This window comes from Microchirus variegatus, assembly GCF_963457635.1.
Source record: "Microchirus variegatus genome assembly, chromosome: 13".
Lineage (NCBI taxonomy): Eukaryota > Metazoa > Chordata > Actinopteri > Pleuronectiformes > Soleidae > Microchirus > Microchirus variegatus.
The window spans coordinates 23,082,527-23,105,792 of NC_139814.1; the positions used below are offsets into that span (position 1 = coordinate 23,082,527).

The 23,266-nt window shown below is 41.7% G+C and overlaps 2 protein-coding genes across 2 annotated transcripts; both read right to left on the reverse strand.

The window, feature by feature from the left end:
- Positions 1-366: 366 nt before the first annotated feature.
- Positions 367-10,095, reverse strand: asns (asparagine synthetase). The gene is made up of 12 exons (XM_083899351.1): positions 9,999-10,095; positions 7,292-7,548; positions 6,965-7,202; positions 6,691-6,876; positions 6,514-6,615; positions 5,787-5,914; positions 5,580-5,706; positions 3,751-3,857; positions 3,485-3,585; positions 2,924-3,005; positions 2,659-2,814; positions 367-1,363 (listed from the first exon to the last, which is right to left on the reverse strand). The coding sequence occupies exons 2-12, from the start codon at positions 7,538-7,540 to the stop codon at positions 1,154-1,156; spliced, it is 1,686 nt and encodes a 561-aa protein (XP_083755477.1). The 5' UTR covers positions 7,541-7,548; positions 9,999-10,095; the 3' UTR covers positions 367-1,153.
- Positions 10,096-12,228: 2,133 nt separating this feature from the next.
- Positions 12,229-23,177, reverse strand: anln (anillin, actin binding protein; the record flags this gene model as incomplete). Its single annotated transcript, XM_083899586.1, has 25 exons — positions 12,229-12,343; positions 14,175-14,347; positions 14,443-14,550; positions 14,655-14,741; positions 15,189-15,242; positions 15,407-15,519; positions 16,095-16,113; positions 16,205-16,237; positions 16,438-16,482; positions 16,585-16,638; positions 16,762-16,810; positions 17,003-17,129; positions 17,210-17,398; positions 17,769-17,904; positions 18,023-18,164; positions 18,244-18,380; positions 18,479-18,780; positions 18,891-19,002; positions 19,084-19,188; positions 19,283-19,485; positions 19,619-19,964; positions 20,063-20,364; positions 20,459-20,890; positions 20,983-21,133; positions 23,160-23,177. The coding sequence occupies 25 exons, from the start codon at positions 23,175-23,177 to the stop codon at positions 12,229-12,231; spliced, it is 3,552 nt and encodes a 1,183-aa protein (XP_083755712.1).
- Between the last annotated feature and the right edge of the window lie 89 nt (positions 23,178-23,266).

Sequence of the window (23,266 nt, forward strand, 5' to 3'; positions counted from 1 at the left end):
TCAACGTCGGACGAGCTCGTGCTCTCTGAACTGGTCTCATCACATCATTAGCACAGTGATATCAGGTGTGAGTCGTTGAGTGGAAGCTGAAACACCTGCGCTGTGCTGCAAATGGTGTTTTAGAGAGGGAGAGTGTGCTCAAAAAGAGTGAATAACATCACTCTTTAGTGATTGGCAGAGCGAGAGTGAGTGTTTTTTACCTTTTACTGAAGCAGGTCGAAGAAGAAGAACACGAGCTTTCTCCACCATACCGCTCATGTTCGACGTGTTAAAACAGAATTCAGTGATACAAATGCACGACAAAGCCTGAAGTGACACGCTGCATACATCATCTACGTATAGATCATCCACACTAATGACGAGAAATCAGTGGGTCTGACAATTCCGTTTTATTAGCAAAGCATTAGCGATTCACAATATGCGTCGTTATCTCAAGGCACTTTAAAGCTGCACTCTTACGTGTAAGCTAACGTACGTCACCATCGACCAAGCGCGAAATTAGTTCATACAATGCTGATTAAGCTCCACACGACTCTCTGCGTTACCTCCATATAACCGTTTTTTTAACGGCTAGCACGGGCAACGGCAAACGTTGCGCTAATAAAGCGTCAAGAAAGTTTTCTAAATTAATTCTGAAGTTCAGGAGTTTGACGAGATTAACAGTTATCGTGTTTTTGGTAGTTAACGGTTGATGATGTTGATATTTTTCTGTTTGTATGCTGCACAGTTCATCTAAAAAAAAAAGCTTGTCAGGCAATACTATCAGACCTGACTGAGGTAGCGTTTGTGCGTTTATCTTGTCAAACTGCTGCAAAAACGCATTTTATTTGACCAGTAAAGTCACTTCTGAATGTTTTTTTGGGCGATTTTATTTGTCGCCACCGTTTGTGTTTGTCTTGTGACATAAAAGAAACCACTTCCTGTGTGCAGCAGGTGACACAAACGCGAAAAGTAAGAGTTAAGTGGCGTAATGCCCAGATGTTACAGTAATTTTAAAATGATTATTAGTGCCTCGACACCATCACTATCTGAAAAAACAGCATGTTGAATTAATAAACTAAAACCCAGGAAGTTAAAATAGCTCATGGGTCAAATAAGTAAAGCTACAAATGGCATGCTAACTGACTGTCTGACACACAGCACCTGTAGCCAATCACTGGTCTTTCTCCGGTTCATAGATAGACAGCGTTCGGGCCGACGGGTCGGAGGCTTGGATCCATCGGGGCATCCAGTAATGGGAGAGCCACTCGGCTCGGCCCGGGTAGTGCTTCTCGAACACCTGCCTGTAGTGGTACGCCTCTTTGGAGGACGGGGTCAAGTGAGGGAACGTCTTCTGGGCCTTTTCCATCTGGTCGTCGTTGACCTGAGAGAGGAGAGCAAGCGGATCAGACAACAGCCCAGGACTGACGATCATAACTTCACAGTGGTTATAATAAGTGGTGGTCTACTGTAGTGTGGTCTACTGTAGTGTGGCCTACTGTAGTGTGGTCTACTGTCAGCACGGGTTGCCAAACCAGCAGCACAATAACCAACAAAAAGAGCATGATGCATTTTATTATCATCTAATAGTCATCTAACCCAAACCCCAACACTAACCCTAACGCAAAGCTAGCAGTAATAGCTAGCTAGCAAAAATAAAGATATATCAGAGTATCAGACGATAAAAATGCTTCTATTTTCTTGTTTTAAGGTACATTTTGTCAAATTTAGGGGAAGATAGACGAAGATAGAGGTTTGTGAAAATGGAACATGCACCTCAAAATAGGATGGTCGAACACTCCCTGAAGCGACTTTAAGTGATATGGCTAATGCCGAGATTAGACGACACAAATTCATGTCGATTTTCAAGCGATTTGGTGACCGACACATTTCCAGTGTCGTGACCTTATTATTATTGTCGGAAACAATGACTGAACATGTAGTGAAACCTAATTGAAGACCAGATATTTGGAGAATGGGATTCTCCAAGACACCCTGATGAGAAATCTAGCAATCTGTAACTTTTTTTCAAGGGTTTTCTAATCATCCAATAGTCTTCTAACGCGATTAGCAAACACAATGTACCATTAGAACACTAGAAATGGGCCTCTACACTCTTAGAAATAAGGGTTCCAAAAGGGTCCTTCTACAAGGGCTAATGTTCTACCCGGAACCATTTGCTTCTAAAAAACCCTTTCCCAAAGAAAGGGTTTCTTGGTAACACTAATGGTTCCAGTAAGAACCATTTTGATCCAGAGAACCCTTTAAAACCACTTTCCTGAATAAAGGGTTTTAAAAGGGTTCCTGGTGGAACCTTTATAAAAAAGGTTCTACCTGCAGCCAAAAAGGGTTCTCCTATTGGGACAAGCCGAAGAACCTTGTATGCTTCTACTTAGCACTTTTATTTCTAACAGTGTATACACCTATGTACATATTCCATTAAAACCAGTCATTAAACACCAGCTAGAATAGTCGTTAACCAAATTAACAATAGAGTGTATTTCTGATTCATTCAATGTTATATTCATTGAAAAAAACATGCTTTTCCTTCAAAATAAGGACATTTCTTAGTGACCCCAAACTTTTCAACGGTAGTGTATCCCAGTGTTAATACCCCACTGAGGTGTGTCCTCATCTGTATAATACTACTACCATGTGGACTGATAATTAAACACACACCATGGAGTCCAGATGCTCCTGCAGACAGTGGTACCAGGACTTCTTCACAGACATCAGACCGTCACTGAAGGCTTCTTTACGCCTCCACAGGATCTCCTCGGGGATCAAGTTGAGACCTTTGAAGGAGTCCCTCAGCAGGAACTTCTCCACGCCGTGCTGCTTACACAAGACACACACACACACACACACACACACCAGACACCGTTATGACCCTGTTATTAACATCGAGTGCAGTGCGGACCCAGAATAACTCATCTTACAGCACCTTAGGAATCCTCATTTCCTCGGGCAGCGAGAGGTAGTACGCTGTCAGTCTGTGGTCCAGGAAGGGAACTCTGAGCTCCAGACTGTGAAGACAAAAACAAACACTCACATCACTGACATGAGCTCACTGCTGGACATACAGTATGATGCAGTTATGCAGTAAACGCCGCTATTAATTCATGTCAAAAATCAGTTTCCGCCGCATCGATTCTGATGGATTTCACTTGTTAAACTTTTATGAGTCACATTATGCAGGTTATTATAAATTCAAGCTGTTCACCGCTTTCATTTTTTTCCCCCCCGTCTCATAAATTTTAACGGATTATTTCAAACGGTGACAAAATAACAGCACAGTAGATAAACTTCTCCTGTGTGGCAGGATGTTAAGCTGCAAACGTGGTCCTTTTGGTGTCAGGAGTGAGTGGTTTATACACAGAATACACAGCAAATACTGTGTATTCTTAATTCCTCTCAGAATAATGAGATTTTAATTACTATGTAACGCTGCAGATTTATATCAGATTAACTCCACACATTTTCGTTCCAGTTTTAAAGAATCTACCCATGTGCAGAGGTGGTGCGGTCCGCACGGAGAACATCAAACAGGTAGAGTTCCTTCATGAGTCGAACGCTGTCCTCTGCGGCCGCTTTGGGATTTGGAGCCTGAAGGAGAAACGACGCGGACCTTAATTATTAAACAACAAACGTGATGGAAAATTGTCCACGTCTATGTATTTTACAAAAACTCAAAAACTTTCTATCTTTTTACTGATTTAACATGGTCTCTCTGGAGTCAGATGTGAGGGTTAAATCAGTCAATGGACTTGCCTTGTGGAAGTAAATGTATCCCTGAGCCAGCTCGTCAGAACCTTCTCCAGAGAAGATCACCACACTGTCGGACTTCTCCCTGATGTACTTTGACACCAAATACATCCCTGCAGTGGAACACGGACAAGTTACAGGAAGGCAGTGCACATTTACGACCTTAATGGGAAAGGGGTCGTACCTATGTTCGCCGTTTTTCCCAAAAAAGGTCCTATGTTCCCCACTTTGTATATGACAGGAGAACATAGGATCCTTTTTTTGAAAAAGGGTAGGGTTAGGGTTAGGGTTAGAGAAAGGGTCCTATGTTCCCCGGTCACATACAAAGCGGGGAACATAGGACCCGGGGAACATAGGACCCGGGGAACATAGGACCCGGGGAACATAGGTACGGTCCCATGGGAAGCTAGCTTGTGTTTTCAGATATACGACATTTTTCGCCCCCGATTTCGTCCGTGTGGCTCAAATGAGCTCTAAGTACACGTCTGAGAGAGTTTATGTGAGAGAACACAGCAGGAAAAGCTCTGTGTGAAAGGGCTCATTCAAGCGAAACATACAGTAGCAGCAAAGCTAGCAGTAATAGCTAGCTAGCAAAAATAATAGAGTATTAGACTCTAAAACTGCTTCTATTTTCTTGTTTTAAAGGTACAGTTTGTCAAATTTAGGTGAAGATAGATTAAAATAATTGAATGTGTAAGTGAAAAATATTATTCGGCCTTCTCTAAAGTTATCAGCTCCCATTCCTAAGCACAAGCCTAAACAATTCAGGACAGCGCCTGCTGAAACTGTTGTTGTCACATTGACCTCGGTACAGCACGGTTGTCTACAGAATTCGTCTCTTCATGTTTTTTTCGCTGAGCCTGACCGGATTGGGGCAGAGGACTGACACTACTGCGCGGTCCTCCCCAAGGTCAGCTCCATGTATCAGCAGAGGAAGCACCTTTAAGTATCCTAACTCTGGGACTCACAGGCAGACTGACAGAGGATGCCCATCTGTTAACATACTTGTTTTATGTTCGGCGTTGTCTCAGTTCTCCTCAGATCTGAGCTGCTTCCAATAAAGCCTTATTCAACTTAACTCATCTCTGACTCCAGAATACTCCATCCTTGGTCGACTCACCTAATAATCAAATCTCCGCAACAGAATGAACTGTTGTTTTTCATTACCCCAGAATTAGCCCGAATTAGCCTTTAATATCTATATCAGGAGCAGGGTCAGGGCCCATGGAAGTGCACATTTTGGACCATCGTGTTTGTACAGTAGCCCACAATGGACAAAGTGTTGATGCTAGCTGAAGGCTACATGGGTTCTCCAACACATGTTTAAATAATAAATGCTGCTACGTGCGACACACTGCCTACACTACGGTTCAAAAGTTTGGGGTCACTTAGAAATGTCCTTATTTTTTAAGGAAAGGCCCTTTTTTTTAATAAATATAACATTAAATTAATCAGAAATACACTCTATACATTGTTCATGTGGTAAACGACTATTCTAGCTGCAAACGTCTGGTTTTTAATGGAATATGTACATAGGTGTATAGAGGCCCATTTACAGTGTTCTAATGGTACATTGTGTTTGCTAATCGCACTAAAAGGCTATTCAATGAACAGTTTTGCTGGTTCTTTGACATAAGCAGTTATTATTTTGAATAAAAATCATTATTTCTAATCATGTCAATGTCTTGCCTATATTTTCTATTCATTTCGCAACTCTTTTGACGAATAAAAGTGTGACTTTTAATGGAAAACACAAACAAAATTGTATAGGTGAGCCCAAACTTTTGAACGCCAGCGTATATGAACACATCACGAAGAGGTGACGCATCACTCACCAACAGAAGCGCGTATGGTGGTGATGTCATAGGTCTCCAGGTGGAAGATGACGTCGTCGACCGCTTGGATGCCTTCCTCCACGGTGAAGTTCACCTCGTGGTGTTCGCTGCCAATGTGAGCAGCGACCTGACAAACAACAGGTCACAGCCTTAATATCATCAATTATTCTTGTTATTGTTATTATTATGTTCCATGACGTCAAAGACCTTGCGAGCCGATATGACGTCGGGGCTGTCCTCTGAGCCGATGGAAAACGTCTGGATGGGATACTGCAGCTTCTCCTCCTTGGCCAGTTTCACCAGCGTGGCGGCAACCAAGCTGGAGTCCAGACCACCTGGAGATCAGTGAAGGACGATCAGTGACAGAAAACACATCCTGGGACTGGGGCGGGACCCAAAGATGGATTGTTGGAGATTTTATTTGGGGTCCTCCAAACAAATTTTCAGAATTTTGCCAACATTTTGGTTTGGATTAATGTGTATATGCTTTGAATAACATGCATATAGTGAATTTTTATATTTGATGTTACATATATAGCTGTAAATTTGCCAGATTTGCACGATTTACAGTGTCTTTTTGGGTCACTGTGGAACAAGACCTGCAAATAACGATTTTTTTCGTAATCGATGAATCTGTCAATTATTTTCTCAATTAATCGTTTAGTACATAGAATGTCAGAAAATGTAAAAAAAAAACTGTAAATTATGATGTTCTCAAATGTCTTGTTTTGTCCACAAACCAAAATGATTCAGTTTTAATAATTTCTTTGTTACGTGGAGCAACGAAACAAAGAAAATATTCACATTTAAGAAGCTAAAACGATCAGAAATCTTGTTTTAATCATGAAAAAAGCTTCAAAACTGATTAATCGATTATATAGTTGATGATTAATTTAATAATCAATTCATCCCGCGGATACTCGGTATAAATTACCTGAGAGAAGACAACCAATCCTCCTCTGAGCCATTAGACGCTTCCTCACAGCGTTCTCAAACAGGGCTCTGATGTTGTTCTTCACCGTTTCCTCATCAAAACCTGCGGAAGCATAGGTTGTAAATGTAAAAATGTGTCACTAATAAGCATGTAAGTCAACAAAGAGCGGTTACATACTCGTCTGAAGCGTCTCCACGGTGTCGCACACAGCATGAGCCGGCTCCTTTGTGCAGCAGTGAAACGGCTCCATCTGAATAGACTGAACTTTGCCATTCTGATTTAAATCAAAGACCTCGAAATGCCCGGGGAGGAAAGGGACAATGTTGGCAGGGGTGGCCATGGCATGGGTAAGGTTCGTCAGGCCTGTGATGAGAATAACAAAAAGGTCACGCTGTAAGCAGGCTATAAAGAAGCCCAGATTCAAAGGTTGGTGATAAACTATCCCCGTTACCTTTAGCCTCTGAGCAGACGGCGAGGAACCCGTCGTCCGCGAGGAGCCTGAACAACGGACGCACGCCGTACGTATCCCTGCCCAGAAACACCTTCCTGTTGGCGGTGTCCAGCAGAACGAACGCAAACACGCCGTCCAGCATGGAGGCCATCTTCTGGACGCCGAAGCGGTCGTACAGGTGGAGCAAGATCTCGCCGTCCACTTCGGTCTGGTGATCGAACTCAAACTGCTTCCTCAGCTAAAGGAGGGACATCACACGAGGTCTCACTGAGGTCATCGATGTCTTAAAAGCCACTCACTGTTATTAGATATTTTACAGATCCTTACTGTGCGATGGTTGTAGATCTCCCCGTTGTAGCAGAGCCACAAGAAAGGGAACTTCTTGATGCGCAGCGGCTGCATGCCGTACAGCCGGTCCACGATGGCCAGCCGATGGAAGCCGAAGCAGCAGTTGGTGAAGCCGTTGACGTTCTCGAAGCGGAACGCGTCGGGGCCCCTGTGGGCGATCTTCATGGCGCTCGTGCACTGCACCGACAGGCACTCGTCGCTGCCAAACAAAGCCCAGATTCCGCACATGCTCGCACCTGCGCCACAGACAAAATACGCGATGATCGAGGAAGTCTCGCTATCTGCTGTAAGACAAACTCGAGGTGGGAATTCCAAGGTCTGAAGATCCTTCACTGAGCACAAGAGTCAACGAAGATATCATTAACCCTTTAAGGTACGCACCGAGAAAAAAGCAAAGGCAAAAAAAGCATTTTTTATTATTTTATTTACCTATGATAACAATAACGACAATCAATATATATATATATATATATTTCTTTTTTTTTAATTAGACCCTACAGCATTGGTTCTCAAAGTGCGGCCCGGGGGCCAATGGCGGCCCGCAGAAACATTTCTGGCAGCCTGCAGTGAATTACAGTTGATAGTTTTAATCCAGGAGCTACTAAGCTTGTTTATTGGACATTTCTGGATACAGACCAATAAGCGTAAACACAAATACTGGGTATTTACCTGGTTTCTATATGGTGAATTTTAGTGTATTATTGGGTTATAAGCTGGTAATAAGCAGGTAGCAACAGCCCCCAATTACTAGCTATTTACCCAGTAAATATATGGTAACTGTGTTACTCGGTATTAACCTGTAATTAGAAGGTAAGAACAATGGCCAAAATACTGGGTAATTACCCAGTAAATTATAAAGCGTTATTATATTAATGCTTAAATTACATTATATTAACACTTATATTACTTAACGCTAAACTGTAAAATTGCAATCTGGTCATTAAAATTATTACAAATGAGATTTATTTCTGGTTTTTTCCTTTTTTTTTTCTTTGGCGGCCCTCAGTCCAATGTTGGGTTCCTAAATTGGCCCTCAGGTATCACAACTTTGAGAACCCCTGCCCTACAGTATTTCAGATACAGGCCTCTACCAAACGGTTGAGACGTCTGTTCATAATAAACCTGGTTTTTCGTAATTAGCACATTAGTACAGCATTTAGAACAAGTCACATTAAGTGTTAGTGATTTCAGCTTGATGCATTTTTTTTAATGAGATATAGTGACTTAAAGTGTGGTCAACCAAATGGTTGAGTAGTACCTTAAAGGGTTAAGAGCTCTAAGAACATCGTCATTTCCAGGTTTTGGGAAACACCATTCAACATTTTCGGACATTTTATGGACTTAACAAGTACTCAAATCATCAAGAACATATTATTTGATTATGAAAACAATCGTTGCTTGTAGGCCTCTAGACCCCCCCCCCCCACCTTTACAGCAAACATGTTTATAGCAGGTCTTTTCAGCTCATAACGTTGCTTAACTTGTTAATAAATCCCAAAGGCTCAGTTACAGTAAGTCTACTCTGCGAGAACAGCCCGTCTGTCCCGCTGTCTACAGATTACAGTCGGAGGATTCATTCCCTTCGACTACAATGAGCCCATAAAGCTGAGCCAAGTCTCCTGACGTCCACAGAGACAGCGTGAGAGGCTGTAGACTGTGGTGCTGCGGCCCTGTAAGGGGCCCGTTACGGGCTCCCAGGGTCACATTACCGTTACACGAGATTCCCAGAGCGAGGCTCCTATTATAACAACACGGCAAAACAAAAGAAAACCGCCTCGACTTTGAGGAGATAAGGCTCCTAAATCACTTTTTTCACAGACTTACTTTTATATGGTGGGAAAATTCATCATAAACATCTGGTCACCCTGATTATTTTACAATAATACAAAAGAGAAAATTAAACACATTATTTCATTGAACCACTTTTGTATGGAATTATATATATGTCAATATTTTTCATTTAGCAATAAAATATTGATTTAATCATTAAAAAAATATTGTATTTTATTGTTAACAAACAATAAAATACAATATTTTCTAATGATTAAATCGATATTTTATTAGCTTCTTAAAAAGTGTTCTAAATTAATTCCATACTTCTGTGCAACCATTAGACTGGGTTTAAAAGACTGGGTTTAAATGTTTTCGCACTTGTGTTTGGCACTCCAGGGCCACCGTACTTAAACCTGGACTTGTACAATATGTTACAAGTAAAACCTGTATAAACTATTATTTTCATACAAACAAATATCTACTATGAAAACGTCTATGAGTTTAATGTGTGAGCATGACATACACTGACAGCTGCTAATAATAAACACATTATTCCAATGAGTTTGACAGACATACTGAACATTTATTTATTTTTTTACATTACTGTACATCATTTTCACCTGTGTTAACCTCGCCCAGTCAGTGTAGTGTTATCTACTATAATAAAAGATATAATATAATATAATCTACCACAGATGACAAAAAAATAATAATAATAAAATGTTCCACTTAAACATTTATCACAACTATGGCACTGCTTCGTTATGATTTTTACAGTGACGATGTTCAACACTTATAGCGGTAAACGCCGCACGCAGCTGGGCTGAATTAGCCGTTCACCGCCCATTTTCCCCCTCTTTATTTACCTTAAATTACCTTATTTACTTCCGTGTCGTGTCGAAAACAAACTTACCTGGTTCTACAAACCGTTTGTTGTTCAAATCAGACGAACGTCTGCTTGCTGCTCCGCCGGCGGTGGACTGAACCACGTGCAGTGTGGGTATATTCACTCACTGTGGGGCTGTGGGATACTCAATGTTACATCATCCACTGGCACACCGAGCGGATATGGGGGGCAAACGTGGGCATAATTAAAGGCAAACATCCAAACTTAATTTTTTTATTAAAAAATACAAAATTATTATTAAAAAATACTACTGTTTTTTTTTTTTTTTATTATCATTATTATTATTTTTTAATTAAAGAAATACTCACCTTTCTTGCATGTCTCTCGGCACTTGAACATGAACAACTCCGCCTCCCTCAAAGTTGGTAGGGGCGGCCGCCACCCCCATACACGATTCATTAGCAGCCTGGAGGCGGAATACTGTGGCTCTCCTCTGTGCTCTATACACTGGGACTGCGGAGGCTACTGATTTTTATTCGGTCCGAATAATTTAATTGGCCGCACTTTTATTATAATAATATGAGAATTAAATAATGATGAGTTTCAAAACCGGGTAAGGTTTATCTTACTTTTTAGAGTACCATATGGGTTAGGGTTGTTAGGAGCAATTTAAGATTACAAAAAAAATGTGTTAAAATGTAAGGAAGGTAAGTACAGCTCTAAACTCGATGCCCTCCTCTGCCATTTTTTAAATTAAAATAAATAAATAAATGTATTCTGAGGGGAAAAGTCGGAATTGAATTGGGCCCTAGGACATCATACATCAATATTTGTTGTTTGTGCAAAAAAAATATTGATGTATAATCATTTAATTGTGGTATTTGCCACAAAGGCGTCGTGAGGGTAGTAAATTTTAGTAGGGCACAAATGTAAAAAAAATAATTTCTGTATATATACGAATAGAAAATTATAAAAAAATTATAAAAACTAAAAATCTTAAATACCAAACTATACAGTGGACATTATTGTACATAATTACAATCTAACGTTTTTTTTTTACTTTTAAAATCACTTTGGTGGGCTTTTTTGTTTATAATCCATTTAGAAAATTAAATGAGAACCACAAAATATGGTCAGAATTAAAAACTTAAATATCCAAATACAATTAAAGGTGTATTTTACTATGCGGGACATTAACAAAAAAAAAAAAAAGACACCCAGACATGTAAATACCTCAAAGCAAAAACAAACAATTATTGATTCTTATTAAATTTATATTTAAAATGATAGAAGGGGACATAAGAAACACATTGGTAACAGCATCCATGTTGGTCAGAGCAGGACTTTATTGAAGTCTCAATGATCCACATAAACCTTGGCCAATTGAAGACTCCAGTTAAACAAGTCAAGACACACAACTCGCGTCCCGCTCGATCCGATTGTTCGCAATGTAAACCGACGTGGAAGCTAAAACCCAAAACAAAAGCGTGGCGTTGATGGAAATCTGCGTTCGCCATCGACACGATAATACCAGAACGAGTCGTCTCTTAAACCTACACACACACACACACACACAAGTAAAACACATTTACAGTATATGCAAGCTGTGGGGTCACGGTTACACACTCTTCATGAGACGCAAAACGTGGCGTTACGTCCAAGTTTCAGCCAAAAAACGAGGTTCTAATGCAGAGTATGTAACGGATCTGACACAGTTACACAAACACTGATGAACACAAACAGAAGGAAAGCTTAGAGTATAAAAATGAGTATCAAACATCTGTGTACAACAATGACGTAAACACATCTGCCACAGACCATAAAAGCTAATATATATATATATATAAAGTGAAATCTTACCAGAAAGTAATCATTATTATTCTGTGGTGTCATGCAGGATAAAATAAAGAGCCTTAATTCAGTGACAGAATTTTGAGTCGTCATCTGGAACACCGTTTATAAAGCTCAATACAGCAGTGAAGCGGTAACATCACATCGACGTAAAAACCCCGGCGATTCAATAACACCTTAAAAACTGAGCATCGGACGAGCCTGCAAACGGATAAAATCCGGCTCCTGCACAAAAACACTGTCCTGAAATGTTCCGAGTGTATGGCTTTATTTTACTCTCCCCTCGTCTTTTAGCTTAGTGCTTTGCAAAAACATTTTTACAATTCTCATAGCGTATTGCACTGCAGTGATTGCATGAACTCACTGATATCGACAGTCCCAAAATAAAAAATTGAAATAAAATAAAAAAAGGAGAAAGGGAGCTGCTTGTGACAAAGTGCGGGAACTACAGTGGCCTGTAACAGCCGTCCGGCTGCCACATCCGCAGATCCACGAGGATCTGGTTCATCTTCTTCATCCACAGGTTCCTCTCGTCTTTAGTGTCCGCGCTCAGCCAGTTCCTGCGCACAGACACGATCCAGGATCAGTGGGATTTAACCCGGACAAGTCATTTAAATCAGTACTTTTACATCAAAGTACATTACACAGGGTCTCTGTAGGTTTCAACATGTCAAATTTAAAAGGTGCCATATATAAGAAAGTAGCCAAAAACAGTTACTACATTCAAATTCAAAATACCGAGATAGGTTTCGTTTTCTGACGTAATTGGCAACCCGTGGTTGCTCGGCAGCTGAGACTCTACTGACTGCAGTGATTGGTAGACGGCGGTAGGTGGCGCCACATGCCAAAACATGATTTCAAAACATAAACATGATTTGCAGTCTGCAAAAGATCTTTTTTAATGCAAATATTTTGGCTGTACTGTTGTTGTTGGTGAGTTCAGTTTGTTATATGAACATTTTTCTGAGTCTCTGTGACATATTAGGACGATTTTATGATTTATTACATAATGCACCTTTAAGACTTTTTAAAGACCATTATGAATACAATTTAAGACCCATTTAGAGCCACAAATCGTTGATCTTGCACTTACCCATCTTATGCAAGCAATTGTGCTCAGCTGTGGGCTTTCGTTAAATTTTTCTCCGCTGCTATGCTAAGCTGTAACACACTGCGGCGCGCGGACGGCACACTAGCTAGTAGTGCTCGGTAAATTCTCACCGGGCAGCACAGTGCTGTGTTGTAGTTATTGTTGTTATCGCATCCTCAAAAATCTAAACATTTCAAAGCGAGACTGAAGTTTGTGCATGTTTTAAATAAAAGTAACGTTATTAGATTTTTTAAGACCTTTCAAATTTGTATTTCAGACCTTTTATGAGATTTTAGGAGAATTTTAGACATTTTAAGGCCTTAAATTCAAATGATTGGATTTAAGACTTTTTAAGACCCCGCGGATATCCTGATAAAACTCGGAATGCAAGCACTTCTGAACACGTCCTTACGTGTCAGCGCAGGTGCCGGCCAACTATTCTATGTACGGGACTCCTCCTGGCATCTACATCGTCTCACATTAAAGGGACACTGCGTAGTATTTATGGGTTTATATGACCCAAAATCCACTTTTTTATACATATTATGTGCTCCTGCATTGTCTAGTCGCTGTATAATAGTTTTTGTTTCATTTTCGTAGCGTTTCAAAAAGTCATGTAAAATAACATGGTCGCGGGCCGCTGTTGCATAGCCACTGTTAGCAGGGAGACGCCATGTTTCTACTGGAGCCTGTAAGGACAAACGCGAGAGAACAAATCAAGCGTCGCTTTACTTGTAGTGGAAGTCCCGCCTCCACTGACGGAGTAGATACGATATACAAAAGATACACTTATACATCTGAATAAATACTAGAACCTCATCTGCTGACACGGAGAAAGACGACAAGGACGACATTTGACCAGCTGAGGACACCGTAGCGCTCAGGGAAGGGAGGGGGTGAGCAGAGCAGTTCGTTGTTGTAAATTTCAGGCCCTCCTCTAGATGGCACTATAAACTACTTCCTTCACCTTTAAGTAAACTTAAACTTTTAATAACATTTATTCCTCATCTTGTCCAGATCGACCTGACCAAATTTGAAGATGATAGCAGAAAAGCTCTAGGAGTTTGTTCCAATACCAAACGTATGAATTTTGATGTAAAACCGCTATTTTCCTACAGGGTTTAGAATATGGGTCGTCAGACTTCTTTTGTAGGTATAATAATGATCCATCTAGAGCTGCAACTAACGATGATTTTCATAATCGACTAATCGTTTGGTCCGTAAAATGTCAAAAAACGTTGATCAGTGTTCGTCAAACCTGGAAATGACGATGTATCTGAATGTCTCGTAAGGGAACTCACTTGGTAACACACATCGTGTCCTTGCACTGACTGACGAGTGTCTCTTTGTCGTCCTCTCTCTGTGGTCTGACCGTGATGAGCTCAAAGGTGTTTGGTCGGGCACAGAACTCTCTGTTGGCCGGTTCCACTCTCTTACTGGTGCAGTTGGACAAGTTAATACGACCAATGGGAGCCTGGGGGGGTAAAAAAAAGAGGAGGGTTAAAAAACATAAACAGGAAGAAACTATTTAAGTATTTTAAAAAAAATGACAGCCCCAAAATGACATACCTTCCTCTTCTCGTCATCTGGGTAGGTCCAGTAGGAGACGCAGTATCCCGACAGGACGCACCACCTCCTGTGCCAAGCTCCAAATCCACTCACGTCTTCAAACATGGTCTGTGGTTTGAAAGAAGGGATGGACAAGGATGATTAAATCACATCATTAGTGACTAATGAATATCATCATCCACCATGTTGATGCTTGATCTGCATGCACTCACCAGGAAGCCCCTCTCCTCGACTTTAGAGCCGACCTCACACTGCATCTTGAGGTAAACGTGGCCCTCTAGTGGGCACAGGAACGGCACCTTGGATTTAGAGATTCAAGTGTTTAGATAAATTCATCAAAAATGGCTAGAACCAGTATCTGACAAACATAAAAAGCAGTTACGTCCACACTAATACATCTTAGTTTTAAAACATTTGTTGATCTTGTACCAATATGTATTTCCCAGCCACTTAGAAAACTAAATCAGGATGTGCATCCGTGGTCACTTCCTGATTGAATTTTAGTAACAGCTCGACCACCAATTAATGCATTTTCAGCAGTGCTCGTATAGTGATATTTTTTTTGTATTAAAACCAAAAAGTATCAATGTGGACATTTAAAAAGAAAAAAGGTTAAAATGTGTTATTCAAGCTGCAAAACATTATCACAATGTCAATATAGTTTATAACGAATGTGACGTCCTATAGCGTGTTCACCCGTCCCCACAGAAACAAAACATAAACAGACAAGGAGGGTAAGTAGTAACCTTGATATGAAACATGTCACTGAGTAGTTCCGTTACAGATCCTTCATATATGATCTAAAAGAAAGATAATCAAGGCAGGAGAATGAATGCATGCACAGGCACAGCTCAGAGAGTGAGAGTCTCTGTAGAGGACTGCGATCTAATTCAGCCGCTCGATGGCATCACACAAACAGCAAAAGCACGAGCACTGGGTGTTCAGACAAACTGGTTTTCTCTACCTTCTCCAGAGGAAACTTGTTTTTCCCAATTGAGGACAGGGTGAGCTTGTGTGATCCGACCAGGGCGAAGTGACTGCTGCGAACAGCGTTGGGGCCTCCGGGACTGGCCAGAACTACGGGGGGGAAGGATACAGGAAATGATCAGACAGTGGGAAACATCTTCCTCCTTATAACCATTTCACCCCCAACTAATTAAATGTGTTATTCTATCATCATTCCCATTGTATCATTCCCACAACAACAGAGGAAGTTGGGATTGAAAATACATTTAAAAAGTTGACTTCAAAGTTAGCATAAGCTAACTGGTTAGCATAAACTGGTCAAATGTAATACATTTTAATTAATCAATCTTAATTAATTAATCCATTAATAAATTATTTAATTAACTCATCAATTAGTTAAATAATGTATTAATGGATGAATTAATTAAATAATTAATCAATTGATTAATTAATTATTTAATAAATTAATTGATCAGTTAATCTAATCAATTTATTTATTTATTAATTAATTAATTAATCAATCAATCTATTTATTTATATATATAAAAAAGTGAGGGGGGGGGGGGAAATGGATGAAACTGCCCTTTAAGTATTCAATGTTAAACACAAAGCTCTGTGTATTAATTTGTTTGAGATACATCAAAAATCTATCAATAAACAAATTAGCAGACTGTAATTTGACATACCTGGTGTCTGCACACTTTTCTGCAAAGGACAAGATAAAAAAAAAAGATAAATTATTTTCATTTTCAAGAAAGTTGAGCAGTGAAGTGAAAGCAATTTTTAAAATTCTTACAGTGATGCCGAGGAATCTCTTTGGAGTGATGGCCTGGAAAGACAAACACCAAGAAATCAGTATGTTGTCGCTTCGCCTGTGACACGTGAACATCTTTCAAAGGCAGTAATTATTCTGCTCCACTGAATGAAACCACCACCTGAAGCTGTGCAAATTAAATCTTCGCTTATTTTTTGCAGTGGCGGCATCGTGACACCCAGTGCAGAAGGATCTGATATAGAAACTATTCATACCGACATACACAAATCATGTGCATCAAGAGCCTGTCTCCAGATTGTCTGCACATATATACACACAGTTACAGAATGTGTACATCACACACAAAAACAACGATGTTTTGTGGGGTAAGAACAAGAGGGGGGGGGAATAAAGCAATTCACCTTTGATTTGCTCGCTTTCTTTTTCTTGTCACCGCTGACCTCGGGTTTCTGCACCTGGGGGACGTTCAAGAGGATGATAATGCGTCAGTAGTGAAACATTTATGGTGATTTTTACATCCAAAATGAAGAAGAAGAAAGACAGAAGCGTGTCATGTACAGTCAGTTATAGTCACTTACCAGGCAATAAACCTCAATGTCAATTGCAAAGTCACCAGAGACGTCAGACCTGAGTGAATCAAGCAGAGATTTATATATTATGAAAATGTACATTTGAATGAAAATACAGTAGACTGACAGCAGGAAAACACATCGTACTCACTGATCACATTCATAATGATGCTGGTGGAAGAACTTAGTTAAACCATCAGCCCAGCAGAGATGGAGATTAACGGACCTGTGTGAAGGCGTTTTGACTTACAATGTGAACTTGGTGGGGAAGGTGAGCGTGTCTCCACTGAGGCCGCGGTGGGTGCTGGCCAGCGGAGTTGCCACGGTGTTCTCTGCTCCAGCACGGATCATGATGAAGAAGGAGTATTTGGTGGACTCTGAAACATCCAAAACGAAGAACGCGTAAGATACGTGGCATAGAGTGACCATGGTGTGGTTACAGTTGTGTTAAATGTACCTGGCTTGTTAGCAATAGAGCAAACAAAGTCTGCCTTGAGAGGCAGACGAATCCCCTGCAGGGTGATCGAACCCTTAGAGGCAGACATGGTGGATGGTTCTGGGGCAGCGGCGGCGGGCGTCTTTTTCTGTCCAGGGACACCTCCTCGCAGACGGTCCAGCTCTGCCTTCAGCGCCTCCCTCCTCTGCACTACACCCAAAAAGAAAAATGGTCAAACTCGGGTACTGCCAGGAGTCAGAGCCTACAGCATGTGGCTTTATTCTTTAGATAAGGGCACACATCTACACTACCGTTCAAAAGTTTGGTGTCACTTAGAAATGTCCTTATTTTTTAAGGAAAACCACTATTTTTTTATGTGGTAAACGACTATTCTGGCTGCAAACGTCTGGTTTGTAATGGAATACGTACGGTGTATAGTGGCCCATTTCCAGTGTTCTAATGGTACATTGTGTTTGCTAATCGTGTTAGAAGGCTATTGGATGATTAGAAAACCCTTGAAAACGGGGCTTTGGAGGGCAAAGTTACTATTTTGAATTAAAATCATTGTTGCTGAACTCACTTGCCACCTCCAGCAGCCTCTCCGCCTCAGCCTCCACCTGGGACCCTTTTCCGTGCTCCTCGTCTGTGCAGCAGTTGAGCGCCTGACTGGCCTGATGAATGATCGTCTGCTGGAGGTTCATCTCGTTTGTCAAAATCTACACAAATAATAATAAAAAAAAAACACATTCAAATTAGCGGTTAAACTGGGATCTGTGAACCTGAAGAAGAAGATGACGCTAGAACAAAAAAATCATTCTACAAAACATCCACAACCTTGGTCTTCTGTTTGACGCTGAAGAGGCTGGATCCTCTGGGTTCTTCCGCTCTCTGAGAAACGTCCTCTTTCCTCACAATGACCTGCTTCACGTTGGGTCGCTCCATCTCCTTCCCTCTGGTCGACCTGTATGCGTCAATGCTGGCAGAGGCAAAGAAAGACTTGAATGCACCGAAAAGCTTTAATGCGTTAGTAGTGTGTAACACGTGGGAGTATTCACCTGTAGGGCAGTCTACGGTCTTCATCGGAGATACGGTCTGAGGAGGAAATCTGGGTTACGTCAGTCCTCGGATACTTGCTCGGACTGCGAACATTGTCTGGAGACTTTATAAGGAACGAACTGGCAGGTGTCGACGTCTGCAAAACAATCACATAAGGAACAATTTAATTTACGCCAATTTACATCTGCTGTGACTAATTAATTCTGGCGGAAAGATGCAATAGTGGTGCCCCACCATCAATCCCCTCTCTGGACTCTTCACCACAGATGCCAGGGGAGTCAGGAGGGACATGGAGGAGATATTCAGGGCATCTTCCTCCTCATCTTCATCTTCATAGTCGTCATCATCCTGCCCAAGGACCCCATCAAAGAGCCCGTTGATGACTGCAGAGTTGATGGACTGGTCCACGTTCATCTCTTTCTCTGTGACTACCTCCTCCTCTGGCTCTGGCTCATCTGTTGGTTTCTCCTCAGGTTGGGGAACCACCATCCGAGGGCTGGAGGTCAGCGCTGGAGGTGAGACCGCCAACATATGACCTGCTAATTCAAAAGAATTTATGTAAGCCAATATGATACACTTTGAAACAACTTGACTATGTGTTGTAGAAATTTCCCCTGATATCAGAAAACGGACGACAGAACAGTACCTGAGGGGGTGCATTTGGTGGGTGTGTCAGTTTTCTCGACGGGCGGAGCTGATGCTTCCTCCTGTTGCTCACATGACGCGGCCTCACTCTGCACCGTCTTATCAAGATGTTCCTAAGAAGCATTTTTTCCATCAGTTACATATGAAGAAGGATTTCTTTGTGACTGAGTCGTTTGTTCGTTTTGTGAGCCAACCTTTATGTTGATTTTCTTGGATTCGGTCGCCTCGTCTTTGTTCTTCCACATATTGTTCCCATTTTGAAAGCGACTGCGAATCTTAGCCAGCTCAGTCTCTCGCTCCTGGGGGAAAAAAAGCAGAGGATTCTATTAATCATGAACCATATTTGTCGAAGGTAACTTAAAAAAAAAAAAGACCAGATGGCGATGAACCAACCATCTTCTGTCGCTGGGTGAGATCAGCAGTGGTGGTGTTTGCTGCCTGGGCAGCTCTGAGTCTCTCCTGGACCAGTTTGGTGTTAGGTGTCATTGACTGCGTTGCAGTGGGAGTCTTGGCCTGGGTGCTGCCCCCTGCTGGAGAACACTGGTTGTTGCGCTCTTGGCACCTCTCTCCAAAGCGCTCCAGGAAAGATTTAACACCTGTTGGTGAAATGTGAAATTCGCATTTTCTTTTACACACGTGAAGGAAACCCAACAAAAAAAATTACAGACAGAGAATTTTATGACACTTTCTACAAAGTAAAATATTCAGAAAGAGTGAATAAAGACTCACCGGGACCTCCAGCAGTGGACTTCTCCTGGGAGGCAGAAGGACCAGCAATGACAGGTTTGGCACAAAGCTCTGGTTTCTGGGGGCTGGCAGTGGAGTTGAGACCCCTGGAAAGGACCTGACTCTTCAAGGGGCTCTGAGGCACAGATGCTGTGGAGGAGGGACCGGCCCTCTTGGGACTGGATGGGACTGTTGTGCCTTGGTTGTAGCTTTTCAGGGGACTGGAGGTAAAGGCTACGGTCTGGTTGGAACTCTTCTGAGGACTGCTTACAGTCTGGGGTGCTGCTCTGTCAGGTTTCTTAGGGCTTGGAGGAACCACTTGGCTGGATTTGACGGGAGGACATGCAGCCTGCTAGAAAAAAAAACCACATAATATCGGGTGTCATTTATTTTATACCATCTTGAAATTAAATTTATACCAAATTAAATAACTTCAGATCAGCCTACCTGATTAAACCTGGATGTGGGCTTGCTGCTTGAAGCTGATTGACTTTCAGCAGCACTTGGCTTTGTGTTTGCAACGACAAACTTGGTTGCAGCAGGCTTTTCTTTTGGATTCTCTTTGGGGATGTTAGCATGGCTTAGGTCATCTTCCCAAGACCCAATGGTGGCAGCGAGGTTGGCCAGTCTGCCTCTTCTCCCCACTGGATTCCCTGAGGACGTGGGGGGTGCAGCAACTGGAGGGTCCTCGGCTTGTCTCTTTAACAGGGACATCGGGGCACAGTCTGGAATGGCATCAGTACTGGGGGCTGAAAAGTAAACAGAATTACATAACAATCAGATTATTTCACATAGTGATTGTTATAGACTTTGCACACTTTATATAAATAATAACTATTTTACCATTTCCATCCCAACATTGTCTTTGCTCAGCGAGCCTCTGTAGACGTGACTTCATGCCAGCAGCAGAGGGAGCTGGGTCTTCCACCATGTCCTCCTTGGTCCTATGAAGGGCTGGGCTGGCAGGTACCAACTCTTCATCTTTGCTGCTCAGATTAGGGGAAGGAGTGACTGCAATTTTCTCTGGTTGTGGCTGTTCAGTTTTCAGCTGCACTGGCTGAGAGCGAACATCCGGTCGGGTAGCTGTCTTCTCCAGAGAGGAATGTCTGCTGCTGGGCCCCACTGGAGGTTTCTTGTCCGTGGGAGGATCCGCGAGCATGGGGACCATAGGTCGGTTCATCTCTGGCTCTTTGTTCTCCTCACCAGTCGGTGGGTGGATATTTTCCCCCGAGCATAGACGCTTGGAGGGAGAAGGCTTGGAGGATGGCAGTGGAACTGGGAGGACGTAGAGGAGAAAGATGAGCAAAGCTACTTGAAATAAAATGTATATGTCTGAAAGCATAGCAGGCCAGAAGATAGAGTCATACCTTTGTCAATGACTGGCTCACTGAGCACACTGTTTGTATCAGCCAGTGGCTCTCTGGGCCGCTTGGCCATTGGTCTGTTTGCTGCATTTGGTCTCTCTGCCATTTTCTTCTGCAGGTTTTCTCTGCGCGCCCGGGTCCGCTCCAACAGTTTCTGTTTGACAGACAGGGTGTTTAAGTGTTGGTTCAAAAGTTGTGTTTTAATCTATTTAAAACACCATCACCACTATAACACAGTAAAGACAGGGAATGACCAATGAGCATACAGTGAGCCGGTTTGACCAAGATTCAAAAGTGCTCAACTATTGAAACTTGCCAGAAACTTGCAATCTCCATTCAGCCCTTGTATGGCAACATTATGACCCTGTTTAGACCCGGTCTTAACATCTGCCGTAAGTGATCTAATCACAGGAAAATGTGCGCCAAGTGCTCTTAAATCCATCCTGAATGCATCCTCAGATCCAATCACATAAACCACATTTAAGAGTTGGTTTAAGTGCAGATGTGGCTACATCCCCAAGCTGCATGAATTGCATTAGGGACCACGTATCTTCAGCTAAAAGCATCTGATCCACAGCAGTTTCAGGTTAATTTTTCACTCCTCTCTCTTTTTTCCTTTCTGCCATCACCACACAATAGTAAAAATGTGTTTCGAAAAATAAAAATACATTTTATTGAAACACAAATCTACACAAAAACATTCCCCAATACCACACTCAGACTACAGAAACTATAGAAACTCAATCCCACACTCAGACTATGGAACTATAGAAACTGCCATGTCTTTCATTGTAACTGTCAAGCCATCTCTTTGCATTTCTCTGCCCAAAATAGCTGGGGTAAGAGGGTGTGGCAAGAGTGTGAGCGGGGGATGCATCTTGATGCATACACTACATATAATTCTTGTGAAAGGAATACAAGCTGTGAAAGAAAGAACTTCCCTAAATCTTTTTTTTTTTCAGTTGAGGCCAGTAGTAAACTTCAAATCCCGTCATCCAGTTTTAATAGCCCACTGCAACATTACTTGTGGGTGAGTCAGGCAAGAGAAAGAGGCCTCTGTTTGCCTGCCCCTTTCATTCCTCTTATACATGACATCCCCTCCAAATGGCCTTAGCCTGTCAAACAGTCTGATTTACAGTAAAGCAAGCCTCGACACATTCCTGCAGCTGCACTGCAACGCCTACAAACTTTCTCAAGGCACTGTGGAAAACCTGATGTCACGTTTTTTGCAGCAGCAGGAATGAGCCACTCCTGCTTGTGGCTCCTGGATTTGAATTTTCAAAACTCCAGCGACCAGGGCACACGAGTAACAGCAGCTGTAATTGGACGATCACTTCAGAACCATAGTTTTTGGCTCACAACAGCAAGCGGAGCGTTGGTTTTTGGACAATTTCCAACCCTGGCACATTCCATTGCCTTAAATGGGGATGTGTTCAATGTGAGTTACGATGACAAAGTGATAAACATGGATGATATACCATACTGGGAGGTCTGTCAAACAGTAGCAGGACTAAATAACAGAGCAATCAAACCACGATAATAACTCTAGAGCTGCAACTAACTATTATTTTCTCGATTAATCGATGAATCGGTTGGTCCATAAAATGTCAGAAAATGTAAAAAGAAAAACGTTGATCTGTGTTTATCAAACCTGGAAATGACATTGTTCTTGAATGTCTTGTTTTGTTCACAAACCAAAATGATGCAATTTTAATGATTTCTTTGTTATGTGGAGCAAAGAAACAAAGAAGGAAGAAACTAAAACAATCAGAAATCGTGTTTTAATCATGAAAAAAATAGTTATCGATTAATAATCATTCATCGATTAATCATTTCAGCTCTAAATAACTCAATACACGATCTTATGCAGCAAATATTAGCTTGTTTTTTAACACAACGTTGTGTTTCCTGGCGACGTACAAGATAACGAAACAACACGTGACGCGTTTTCTTAGACTTTAATTTTTTTTTTTACGAAGCATTACAATTAGCGTTAGCTTATGTGCTGCTGTGAATACTATCGAAATTAACTACGTAGCCTCCCACCGCGACTAACGAGTGTCAACGTTGCATTCTACGTTAGCATTAGCATGCAACTCAAACGCATGCCAGGTCGACACAAACATGAGTTGGCAACATAACACACGTACATTAACTCTAAATGTAGCGCAACGACTCACCTCCGTAAACGGGTCCATTCTGAGAGACGAATCCGCTCAAAAGTTAACCCTTTGACAGTATTTTAGAGTTCTCTTGTACACCACTATGTGGGGACGGGGTTAGGCGA